Source organism: Dromiciops gliroides, chromosome 2 (genome assembly GCF_019393635.1).
Source record: "Dromiciops gliroides isolate mDroGli1 chromosome 2, mDroGli1.pri, whole genome shotgun sequence".
In the NCBI taxonomy this organism is placed as follows: Eukaryota; Metazoa; Chordata; class Mammalia; order Microbiotheria; family Microbiotheriidae; genus Dromiciops; species Dromiciops gliroides.
Genome location: NC_057862.1, coordinates 290498682 through 290512348, shown reverse-complemented (window position 1 = coordinate 290512348; position 13667 = coordinate 290498682). Strand labels below are relative to the sequence as shown.

General features: G+C 39.2%; 1 protein-coding gene across 1 annotated transcript in view; it reads right to left on the bottom strand.

Annotated features, from left to right (window-relative positions):
* The window catches only part of PPP1R13B (protein phosphatase 1 regulatory subunit 13B), a 121672-nt gene that overhangs the window by 6059 nt on the left and 101946 nt on the right, over positions 1–13667 (bottom strand). Inside the window, exons 10-14 of the mRNA XM_043982279.1 lie at positions 7267–7436; positions 5520–6021; positions 2979–3763; positions 822–962; positions 596–729 (exon numbers count right to left, since the gene is read on the bottom strand). Of these exons, the coding sequence (XP_043838214.1) occupies positions 596–729; positions 822–962; positions 2979–3763; positions 5520–6021; positions 7267–7436 (1732 nt within the window). The remainder of the gene's footprint in view (positions 1–595; positions 730–821; positions 963–2978; positions 3764–5519; positions 6022–7266; positions 7437–13667) is intronic.

Here is a 13667-nt window from a genome sequence, read left to right as displayed (position 1 = left end):
CAGCAAACTATTTGAGCTAACATTTCTGGAAAAAAAATTTCTCTTAAGATAAAGTAATAAGTTTTTTGTTGTTGTTGGTTTTTTTGGTGAGGCAATTGGGGTTAAGTGACTTGCCCAGGGTCATACAGCTAGTAAGTGTCAAGTGTCTGAGGCAGGATTTGAACTCAGATCCTCCTAACTCCAGGGCTGGTGCTCTATCCACTTCACCACCTACCTAGCTGCCCCAAGTAATAAGGTTTGAAACAGGTGTTGACAATTATTAATGACAGTAATTCATTTATATAGCATCTTACACTATCAGCTGATAGCAGCTGAGCAATCATATCATCCAAACCTTCATTTTATAAGTATGGAAACTCAGACCTAGAGGGATTTAGCAAAACAGAGCCATAGAGCCTGCCAAGAAAAGCAGAACAAGGATTCAGTCTGCCTTCTGACTACAAATCTGATATTCTTACCATTCTCCCACCATGATCCTTAGCAAAGGACTAAAGTTTGCAAAAAGCTTTCCTCACACAGGAAAATTTCTACAAGATGACTTTTTCCAATCAATTTAGCAAGAGTCTTACATGGAATAAAAAGGAAATACTCTTACCATCCATCACTGTCGGCTGCATTCACATTCACACCAAAATCAAGCAGGAACTTCACAATGTGGTGGTGGCCAGCGCACACTGCATTATGTAAAGGGGTGATGCCCTCATCATTAGGCTTGCTGGGATCTTCCACCTAAGAGAAACGATGTCTGTTGTGAAGGAACAAAGATCCTTTGCTCATTGCCCCCAGAATAATGAAAGGCTCTTAATGCTTAGGAGGCTCACCTCATAGATTATCCTTTGCACTAGGTCAAATTCCCCTTCTAAAGATGCATCCAAGAGCAAAGCCAAAGGATTAAACTTTACCCTCAGTCCATGACCAGTCCGTTCAGAGTTTGGTTTCTTCAGGTTAGTACGTTTAATATGCTGTGGAGAAAGCATATGTTTTGATTCAATTTTTGTTTAAAAAAAAAAAATCCTCAGCGTTTTGGGAAACAACCTCTATAAATGAAACCCCTCAGAAATGGAAACACTGGAGTGATCTGTCTCCTCCCTCTCTCTCACCCATCACAGCCCATCAGCTACCTCCCAATTCTACATCCACAATCTCTTTGCCATCAGCACTCTCCCTACCACCACCTTACACAACTCAACAGACTCAACAAGACTCCCACCCTTCCCTCTTTTTTCCTACCAGGTCAGCTGCAGGGTCCTGGAAGGACTGTAGGATTTGGGGCTAAAAGAACTCTTCAAGAACTCAGTTCCATCATTTCATCTTCCAAATACAAAGCTCTTCTCAAATAACTGCTAGGTTTTAAACCCTGCCTCCTGATTGAGTTCAAACTACTTAGCCTGATAATCAAGGCTCTCTGCATAATAAACTCCACCTCGTTTTTCTTTTCCTGTCCCTGATTCGTTTCCTATTAGATATTCCCTCCTGTAGCCAAACTGGATGATTCCACAGCCTTTTTTTGGGGGGGGGGGGGGCTTTGGTGCCTTTGTTCTCTCCACCCCTACACCTGGCACACCTTCCTCCCCTCTTTGCCTGGATTGCCAAGAAACCTTTCCCACTCTCTCCCCAAAGCTGAAGTTTTGATCTTGATCTCCTTGGACCCCACAAGTCACTATTTTTAACTTACTAATTTACTAATTTATGACAATTTGTAAAAAGGCTGGAAGGATCATTGATACACCTAAGTATGTATTTTTACAAAATTTCATTGCTTATTGAGCCCAGGAAGGAGAAAACCAAGAATATAATCACATAAACTTAATTTTGGAATTAGAAAGGCCATTAGACATTATGCAATCCTGCCCCCTTTTGACAGAAAATCTAGAACTGGAGAACCGGAAGGCAATTTGGAGACCTTGTGCTTGATCCCATCCCCCTTCTATTTTCTCTAGCACACTGTCTCCTGGACTAATTCCCTCTGCCTATCAAATGGCTCTTTCCCTAGTGTCTTCAAATATCCCCAAGCTTTCCCCATCCCACAAGCATCTCAAATACAGGATATCCCAAACAAAATGAATTCTATTACCCTCTCAACCTGTCTTTCCTCCAAAGCTTCCCTATTTCCAGTAAGGGGACCACATCCTCCTGATCAACCAGACTCGTAACTTGGAAGGGAGGTTCTATGTGTCCCTCATGCTCCATATGCAACCAGTTGCCAAGTCTTCTCAATTATACCTCCACATTATCTCTCTTCCCACAGCCAATATCCTGATGAAGCCCTCCTGCCTGAACTCTGCAATTTTCCTGTGTCCATCCTCTTCCTCTCTTAAGGCTTCCCTCCCTGTCACCAATACCACCTTGACAGAAAGAAGGTGGATGGCTATCAGGAACAAATCACACCTTCACCCTCCCTCCTTCCCCCACACACACTTGCTCCTCAAAAATCGTCAATGGTTTCAGTTGCCTCTAGGACAAAATCGGAAGTTCTCAGCTAGGCCCTCCACAATCTAGCTCAAATCTGCCTTTCCAGATTTCTTTCACATCACACCCTATGCTCCTGCCAAACTAGAACTCAACTTTCCACCTCCCTCCTATCTACATGACAATTAGCCCTGGCCCATTCCCCATGGCTCAAATGTACTTCTTCATTTCTCCCTCTCAGAATCACCCAACGAGGCAGCTGCCACCTCAGAAACTTCTCTGATTGCTCCCCAGGTAGTACTAATCATTTTTACCTCTTCAGATCACCTCCTACTTCCCTATCTGTGCATACACGGAATCTCTCAGGAAAATGCCAGCCCCTTGGGGGCAGGGTCTCTGTATTCTCAGCACCTAGCGCAAGGCCTTACACGCAGCAAACACCAGGGTGTGATGTGCCTAGCAAGAGGAGGATAAACAAGTAGACTTCTCCCCGCCCCTGGTTACCTTGAAGGCCAAGGACCCCACTGACCACAAGGTTCTCTTGAAGAAGATCACTGCAGGTCACTCACCGTCGTCGCCGTCGTCGTCGAGGCTACTGGAAGACTAGCAGGGGAAGGGACCAGGGGAGCAGGGGCCTCCTCTTCTTTTGGAGAACTGACCTCCACAGTGGGGCGTGGTGCCTGCTCACCAGCCGGGAACACAGCCACGTTGTTATTGTTATCTTCCGCGGTCTCGGGGCCTTGGTTGGTAGTTTCGGTGCTAATCAGTTCCTCAGTTTCAGGGGATGGTAGTTCATTATCATTGGCATCTGATGATGGTGGAGGTTCTTCAGGTGGAGGAACTGTAGGCTGTGCAGGAACAGGTTCTTCTAGATTTCCATTAGTATTCGTATTTCCATTATCAACGTCTGCTAAGGTGCCTATGAAGTCTTGTGAGTTGCTTGGTTGATAGAAAGGTGCACTTTCCATCCCACCAGCAAGGGTGTTGAAGCGCTGATAAAGCAATTTCTGGATATTTGGTCCACTAGGACCCTCTGGCTCTGTGATGGAACTGCGTTTTTTTAAGGGTCTAGGGGCATTGGCCAATTTCCTTCTCAGAGCTTCCAGATCCGCATCACTCTGATATCGAAGAGGTGAATGGACAATGGGGGTAAGTTTAGTGGGACTGAGGGGTCGAGGGATGTTTTCCACGTTACTGTTTTCACCAGATGGTGGGATATTTTCTTGCTCCTGATCTTTCTCAGTAAGTTCAGAAGGAGACTGTGTCTGCGACGTGTTTGAGGACAAAGGCCCGTAAAGAAACGGCAGTGGTGAAGGAGAAGTGGAGCCAGACGGCAAAACGGGCTTCCCATAAACTGAAGGAGACAAAAATCAAGGTGAAGGGCATTTCTCAAATGACACTGTCCCCACTTCTCAGGGACTATAAAGATGCAGACGAGGTACTGCCAGCAAATTCCTCACTAGAAGTGCCCTATCCCAATGAAATCACAGGGACAGGTTACATAAAGTCTAAAAGTTAGATAGTGTGAACCTGCCAATGCCCAGGCAGCTTTGGACATCTAAAAGTTGTAGGGTAAGCGCCAGCCTACAATACTTGAGGAGATTTCCTCATTGGGGCTTCCCTCTGCCAAGGAAATCACAGAATGGGACAGAAAAAGATAAAAAAAGAGAAAGGCAAGAGGGAAGAGAGAAAACAGAGATGAACCCCCAAAGTACACAACAGATGTTTGGGTTGAGTATAAAAAAAATTAAATTTTAATGCAAGAGGGGGATCTCATGAGGAAAAATATAATAAACCTTTAACAGCTGTTTCTGAAAATCCTACCCTGTGCCAGAACTCCTGCTTCAGAACAAACCCACAAAAACCTATGGGTTCTAGTCATTTAAGAACCAATGGAGGGGCAGCTAGGTGGCGCAGTGGATAGAGCACCGGCCCTGGAGTCAGGAGTACCTGAGTTCAAATCCAGCCTCAGACACTTAACACTTACTAGCTGTATGACCCTGGGGAAGTCACTTAACCCCAATTGTCTCACTTTAAAAAAAAAAAAAAAAAGAACCAATGGAAGAATCACCCTGTTGATCTACCTGGGGGCTTCTAGGATGTGAAAACCTTTTTCCCCAACATACTCTAGACTCCGGAGCTGGACCAGCTATTCTGATTTCCCAGGAGATAACTAAATTCCCCTTACCCCAAAAGTCCTTATCTCCACTCCCAACCAGTCATCTTAGAATATCTTGTCAGGGGGGGTTCAGCTAGGTGGCACAGTGGATAAAGCACTGGCCCTGGATTCAGGAGGAGCTGAGTTCAAATCCGATCTCAGACACCTGACACTTACTAGCTATGTGACCCTGGGCAAGTCACTTAACCCTCATTGCCCCACAAAAAGGGGGGGGGAGAGAGAAGAATATCTTGTCAGGTTCTACATTGGACCTGATATACTGTGGGTTTCTCTGTTGTCAGGATAAGAACACGATATTTGCCTCAGTGATATTCACAGAGATGCTGCCAATCTTTCTTCTGGATATCCTTATCATCATCTGTATCCCCAAAGCACCTAAAATCCAATATGTAGTTTTTCATTGGGTAGATCAAGTAAAAAGAACCCAAACTGATGCCTTCCTCACCTGCTGGTCCAGGGAATGGCTCTTATCTTAGCAGAAGGCTCCTTTTGCCTCCTTCCCTTCCATGTACTGTAGCAGCCCTTCCCATAACAAGAAAAGAGGAAGAACTTTCTGCCCCATCTACCACGGTAACAATGAAACAGAACATCTCAGCATTCGAGAAATGCAAAGATGGAAGCTCCTGCTGAAATATTAGCACTTTTTCACAGCAAGATAAAAGTTTTTAAAATCCCACTTGCCCAGGATATGCTCTATGTCCATCTGACTGAACTTCAAGGAAGTTAGAATATAGACTAGAAGACAGATAATGAGGTAAATTTGTTCACTATTTGCAAGACTGCTTTAAATGTACTTTCCTCCCCACTGACCCATCCCAATCCACAGCCCATAGACAACATGAACAAAATGTTAAGATGTGAATGTTGATTACAAAAATTTAAGTATTACTTTTTTTTCTGCCAAGGGAAAAATAATATGAATACAATCTACCTGCTTTAACAGACTTGTTTAGAGTATTGTATACAGCTTGTTGATAATTCTTAGGAGGTGTAGCTTGCTGAAGATACATGGAATAAATGGAACTTGAGTTCACTGTCTGAGGTCCTTTTCTGGGAGACTGAGGCCTTGATCCTTTGTCGGCCAAGAACGGTCTAATAGCCACAGTTAATGGGAGATCAGGCCTGCCATCTCCAGATGGAAATAACGGAGGACCAGATGGCTGATATGTAGGACTGGGAGGTACAGAAATTCTCTGCTGAATCTGTTGTGAAGAACTGGGCTGGTGTACGTTGCTTGAAGAGGGTAGGGGAGCAGGTTTCTGCCGATTCGTTACGCCTGTGCCAGATCTGGGGAGACTGCCATCCTTTCTCCGTTCCAAAGAATTTGTGGAGCCTGGACCCAAAGGGACAGGGCTTGGATAAGTTCCGTAGTTTGGAGGCAATTGTTTACTTGCACCCGGAATGGGGGGTGGTGCTTTCCCAATATCAATGCCCTAAATTTAGATTTCAAAAAGAAAGGGGGAGGATGAAAAACTAGTTGAAAAATTAAGCATACTTCCACCTATCACAAGTGAAAGACTAGAAAAGCAAGATTTTTAAACAATATCAGTACCCAATAAATATGTTGACAATACATACATAAGCCAAAAAGAAAGGGGTTCTATAGCATAGACCTAATTCTGTTGGTGAATAGGGATTAGACTGTATGCAACTCTGTTTTGTTTTGAAAGTTCATTAACTGAAGTCATTAGGGTATCATTGACTATACTAAACAACATTAGCACACTGGCATTAGTGACTTAATAAAAGGGAAAAGAACTGGTTCTTCTGTTTCCTTTAGACTATAAGAATCATGGCCAGTATGAAAAGGCTTATAAACAAGTCTCAATAGTGCTGACTTTCTTTGCTTGACTGATGTTTATAAAACACTACGTAAATATGAAGTCACTCTATAAATGTAATCTAATGGCAATGAGCATCTTTTCCAAATGGATTAAACAAGGAAACCTATGTTCCTAGTCACTTTCATGGAAGAAAGAATTACAAACTCAAACTCATCTGATGAACTGGCAATTTGATTTGGGTGACAAGTTTTTAAATGTGGTCTAGCCTCCAAAACCAAAAGAGAAGCAGCTCAAAAGTACCCTTTAAACAAGGCCTTCCCCAAGCACGGTACTGGAAGGGTTCATTTTGTTGTTTGTGATCCAAGGAGTTATGTAAGATAAAACCTAACTTACACTATCACATGCCTTTCAGCTTGTGACTCGCTGTGTGAACTGAGAGCTCAATACTTCTGTTATTGAAGAGCCTCCTCTCATTTTAGACCTCAACAGAGTCCTCTGTCATCGCACAGTCCAGGGCCCCCATTGTGGAGATGTGGAGTGAAGCCCCAGAGAATAAAGAAACTGAGGAAGTTCACAGAGGCCCTGATTGAGCTGGGACCAGATGCTTCTCCACTGTACTATACTGCCTCTTCATATAGAACCACTTATTTTAAGAAATGAGGCTGAGTCAATTGGAGAAACCTTCAGACGATGAAAACTACAGAATTAGCAAGAAATGAATTATCAATTTATCCTCATATGAAATAGTTTTAGGTGCCATGAGAGACAATGAAAATAGGCCACATTTTGACATAGAGATGATTCCAGGGAAATACATTCTTCGAAAGGAAAAATAATCAACTAAAACACATTACAAGAGGTTAGTTCAGTACATAAAGATGAAAACCAGCATACCAGCTTTTCAGTGCTTGCTAAAGCTGACAAGGGGAGAGGTTGGCTGGATATTGTTACTTGCTTAAAAGCCCCATCCATGTTTGATTCCTTCCATTCCACATTAGCTGTTTGTATTGGTTTTACTGAAGTGCTGGAATTTTGTTTTGATGCTGACCAGTTTCCATCATTAGCTTTAAAAAAAATTTCAGATTAGCCATGCTTATTGTTCTTAACAAGAAAGTAATTCAACTAATTTAAAATAATTATTTCATTCCAAAGCAGGAATAACACCAGGCCAGAAATCCAAAGTACAGTCATTGATCTCAGTGTTTGATTTAGCAAAAAAAGCAAAACTGCTCCTTCATCAGGCAGATCATGCTACTCAATATCTTAGTTAAATATGTTGGAAAGAATTGCACTACATGAGCTTAAATTTAAATGAGTAAAAAAAAAAAAATCAGACTGATAATCACAAATTATCACTATGCCTACTATATTATCCTTGAAATGTTAATAGATAAATATAAATGCAAAGTTAGAATTGTTTTTAGCACTGAAATTTTCAGAGAATCACTGAAAGAATGAGCCCCAAAATGAGTGGCAACTGCAAAGGGTCACTTCATTAAGAGGTAAAAATGCTTTGTAATTTGTCTTAAAAATTCTCACTTACCTCAAGTGTCTTAAGAAATCCTTTACTTCCTCACCCTTTCCTCCAACCTCCCTTACCGCCCCCCCCCCCCAAAGTACAGGTAAAAACACATTAAAACTAATGAAGATTAACATGTGAGAAAAACTCCAAATTTTCAAGTAGGATTTAAGTTGTTATGCTGAATCTGTTGAAAATGTTGATTCATTGAAGTGATTTCTAGTTTCCAAAAAAATCATAAAAGATCAAATCATTTTTAAAGCAATCACTACTTAAAGAATGACATGATTTATCTGTAGTAATTGAAGAGAATTTTCAAATCACCAGTTTTCAGGAAACTTACTAAAAATTGCCATTAAGAAGATATTTTCCAAACTATGATAAAAGTCATGATACTGCTATAAATTCTTAAATAGGGTTTGAAAGTTTTGGGGAGGTGTCATCTTAAGTATCTGACACACATGCTTCTCTCTAACCAAGTCACATACTTAGGTGAAGCCCATGTTAGGTGTAAACCTTAAAGCAATAGGTAACTGTAAATCATCATTTCCTAAACAGACAACATGTGTGAAACTAATGCTGTACAGAACTGAGGAATAACTCTGTGTGTGTGTGTGTGTGTTTTTTAAAAGTTTAAAGTATTTTGTTTTCATTTTTTTAGAGGTAGAAACGGTGAAAGTTGTTAATGAATTAAGTTTTGAAGTACAGGTGGTTGTGAAGAAGGGGCTTGTTGCTCAAGATCTGTGAAATGAGAACTCTCCTTCCACTTGTTCAGATTAGAAAAGTTTTTATGTAAAAACACATTTCGAAAGATAGAGACAATAGTTGACAAAAGGAAAAGATGAGAGTGTTTCATATGGTGTTTTTCTTTGATACTTAAAAAGGACCTAGATTAAATCCACACTGATGTTCCTTCCAACATTACAGATGGCGGTCCATCCAGGTCTTCTCATCATGTGAGGTTACTGTCCTTATCCTCCATGAAATGTTTCATAGAACATCTACTCACTGAACAAAAAACTTTTCTCTAAGTCTTTACATTTGATAAGAGATCAGCATAACATCTGGACTGACTATCTGTTATTCCTCATTTTCACTACATGCCCAGCCCACTAGCTTTTCCAATCATAAATTTTTCCTGCATGACACCTTTCAAAACAGTTTTTAAATGCAAGTCATCCTTGGTAACATGTGATGTATTTATATCCGTCATAAAACTTTTCATTTATTTTGGAAGTTACTCACACTACTTAATTCTTCTGACACCATGATGTTCCATAATTCACCAGAAGGACACTGGTGTTAAAAAGATGGGATCTGAGGTAAAAATTCAGGGATGTTCTAATTTATATTTTTATTATTAGTCATTTGGAGTGTTCTTATGTTTATTAATAGATCACAATTTTTTTGAGATCTGTTTAATATCCTTTGACCACCTATCTATTGCAGTAATGGCTTTTGGTTTTACATAGAGGTGTTAATTGTCAGCATAACTTGGATACCCAAATTGTATCTGAGAAATTTGGTACAAAGATTCCCCCCACCCCCATTTGATCAATTCCTTTGTCATCCTAGGTGCATTAAACTTTGTTTATGCAAAAACTTTTCCATTTCATGTAATTGGCTATTTTATGTTCTAGAAATGCCTCTACACTTTGTTTAAGTAGCACCTCCCAGCCATAGCTGTGAAAAGATGGATGACCTGCTTCTTTTCTAACTGTGTAACTGCATGTCCTTCAATATTAGGGTCACATTTCCATTTAGACCGTATAGTAGAATATGGTGTAAAAGTTTGATCTAAGCCTAATTTCTGCTAGACTGCTTTACAGTTTTCCCAGTAGTTTCTATCAAACAGAGTTCTCTCCAAAATAATTTTTGTTTTTTGGCTTATCAAACACTGTGTTATCGAGTTTCATTGTTTCTGATTCTCCCTTGGCTAAGTTCCATCGATCTACTTCTCAGTTTTAACCAATACACCAAGTAGTTTTTTATGACTGCTGCTTTATAATATAGTTTGAGATCTGATAAGAGCTTTTCTCTGTTCATTCCTACCTTTTTTTCCCTTGATAATTTTTCTCTTTTTTTCCTTCTAAATGAATTTTATTTTATCAAGTTTGGTCAAGTGTTATCCCTTTGGTAGTCTGATTAGTACAGCATTAAAACTGTAAATTTACTTTGATAGTATTGTCATTTTTATCATATTGGCATTTCTCCAGTTTTTTATGTTGTTATTCATTTATTTTCCTTTTTTCCTTTTTATTGGGGGCAGGGGGATGGGACAATGAGGATTAAGTGACTTGCCCAAGGTCACACAGCTAGTAAATGTCAAGGGTCTGAGGCTGGATTTGAACTCAGGTCCTCCTGAATCCAGGGCCAGTGCTTTATTCACTGCACCACCTAGCTACCCCTTCTTTCTTTAAAGAGCACTTTGCAATTGAACCTATACAACCATGGTGCTCTACACAACAGACTCTTAATATTTGCTAAATAAATCAATGGCACAAATCCAAAATTAAATTATACCTACTATTCCCTGCTACATGCCAAAAGTTTAGAAATGTCTTTTGCAGTACCTAGTGCAGAAGATATATCATTAAAAAAGATGTATAATAAAGGTTTGCTTTTATTGCAGTAGAACAGTAATTATTCAAATTCTGAAGTGACCAAACTGAAACAGTTGCAGCTAACAAGTAAAAAGTGTATAGAGCAAAGTAAAAAGAATAACATGATAGCAGGATACTAACACCTGGCCATTCTTTTAAGGGTTTCCCTCACACGAAACCATGATCCGGCTGTTTATGATAGCTCATTGCACCTGGATAATTTCAAGAAAGCTAGCAATGATGTTGAGTATAAAACAATAATTATATTTCATACTTTGTAGTATAAACTGAAGAGTGGAAGTGATCATGAACAATAATATATATGTATGAGCTGAACAGAGGATTTTATTAGTTACCGGGTTACACCCAAGGCTATATGAAAAGCCTAATTTAAAATTTGGTAAATTCTACTTTATAAGCAAGTCTTTGTCCTTTCTCAGTGTCCATATTCACTGTCATATTTTTTTCTCACAATTTGTTTGCCTTCATTCTAAGATATCTGTCTGGTGATTTTATTTAATTAGATTTCATTTATATACCTGCTCTTTTTTTTTTTAAAGAACTTGTCATGGTTTCCTGAGTACTAGACTTTTATCAGTTTAGAAAGGAAAAATGATTAATTTAGCATGATTAATGATCATAAGCCTCTCCCCCAAGGTTCTCTGGTTAACCTACAGTTTACAAATTTCCCTGCAGAGTTTGCAGAATGATGCGAAGAGCTGTAGTCAGGTCCAACATCAAGATCTGACACTGTCCATGAACTAGGCACCTGGTGTTTACTATGACCATCTGCATAATACAAGAGTCAAAAAAGCGGGTATCAGAAACTAGTCCCCCTAGTCACCATAATTAGTCAAGGACTTATCTAAGAGTCATACTACTCCAAATAATATTTAAGTAGATTACCTATAGCCAATTCATACAGATCACAACACAAAGATCAAGTTTTATGATTAACTTCTAAAGCAGAAATGTAAAATATGATTTGTTGTGGCTGAGTGGTTTTCTGTGTGTGGGTTTTTTCCTCCCTAGAGGGAAAATTATAGAACACAAAATAGAAATGAAGCAGTTTCTACCAGCATTTTCTTTAGAAAAGAGAGACAATGATAAATATGTAGTCAGGAAGACATCATAGACAAGTAATTGATTAGTTGCTATTACCACACAAATACACTGGTAAAATACTATTTTCTTTGAAGGCAAAGACTGTCCGTTTTTATCTTTGCCCAAGTACCTAGCACAGGGGCTTATACAGAGTAGGTACTTAATAAATATTTACTGAATTGGCTACTGCCAATAGAAGTACAAAAAAGAAATACAATTTTTATATTCTATTAAAGGAAATAGCTCTCCAAAATAAATATCATACCTAAAGAAATTGCATGTAAAAGTCGATACTGACAGAATCCTCTGTGGCTAATTAGGGCACAGCACAAGAAAGACTAATTTCCCAGGGATGTTATATTCCTAGGCAGGAGAGTTTGGCTTTATTCTAGTCATATGATCAGACTCCTTACTCTTGCCAATTATTTCACAAATGTAGGATACTGGTCAGAATGTGGACTAAGGAAGAAAATGGAAATACTCCATCAATTTAATTGGGGAAAAGAATCCAATCTAGATGATCTATTGATGATAAATCTGTACCATCATCATTGCATACGTATATTTATTAGAGGAAAAAGTAAATTCATGGTATTTGGGGGGGGGGGCACTGTGAACAGGAAGGATTGATTTCAAAAAGTAGTACTTGAGCTGAGCTTATTAAGGAGAACATGTGAGGAGGGAGTATCTTCCAAGTAGAGGACAAAGTGCAAACACTTAAATATGTAAAGTGGAATGTCATTTGTAAGGAACAGCAGGCCAGTTTGGCTGGACTACAGAGTGCATGAAGAAAAATAATGTACAATAAATATATAAAGACAAGCTGAAGTCAAATTGTGATAGGCTACAAAGGTTAACCTGAGGCATTTATGTTTTACCTTGGCAGCAAAAAGGAGCAAAATTCACAGGAATTTTTTTGAACAAGTGAATAACATGGTCAGTCTGTGCCTTAGTAATATAATATCACTTTGGCAGCTGTTGGGAGGATGGATTGGAGGAGTGTGAAACTTGAGGCAAGGAGATCAAATAAAAGGCCACTCCAATAGTGTAGGTAAGCGATGATGGGGTCTAAACTAGAGTGACACCTGTGTAGGGGAAAGAAGGGGATGTATGCAATAGATACTGTTAAGGTTGCTTTGGTAAGGCTTGGCAACTAATTGGATATATGGGGGGTAAAGGAGGAGTCAGTAATGACTCCAAGGTATTGATCACAGGTGCTTGGAAGAATAGTGATGCCCTTGACAGAAATAGGGAAGGTCAAAAGGATAGGTTTTGGGGGGCAAAGATAATGAGTCTTTAACAACGTGCAATGATCAACTGTGATAGATTTAGCTCTTCTCAGCAATACAATGATCCAAGACAATTCCAAAAGATTCATAATGGAAAATGGTCTCCACAGCCAGAAAAAACCCAAAACTATGGAGTCTGAATGCAGATCAAAGCATACTATTTTCACTTTATTTGGGTTTTTTGTTTGTTTTTTTCTTTTTTGTGGTTTTCCCCTTTTGTTCTGATTCTTCTTTCACAACATGGCTAATGTGGAAATATGTTTAACATAAATGCACATATATAACCTCTATCAGATCTTGCTTTCTTGGGAAAGGAAGAGGGATGGGGAAGGACAGAGAAAAAGTTGGAACTCAAAATCTTACAAAAATGAATGTTGAAAGCTATCTTTACATGTAATTGGGAAAAAAAATACTATTAAGGAAAAAAAATTTATAAAGAAGAAAAATAAGGGATATATTCGTGTAGAAAAGAGTAAGGGGGTAGATCTTGCTATTTTTATGGTAAGAGTAGTTGAGAAATATAGCATGAAATTACATATATAAGAATACAAATATAATACAATTATATTATACATAATGTCCTATACTATTTATGTACATATGTTAAAAACAAAAAATTATTAAATATAATTTCACAGTTTCATATTTAAAAATAAGATAATGAGTTCTCTTTTGGACAGGTAGTTTGAAATCCAATTGAAATATAACAGGTCTAGGGGAAGCTAGGTGGCGCAGTGGATAAAGCACCGGCCCTAGATTCAGGAGGACCTGAGTTCAAAT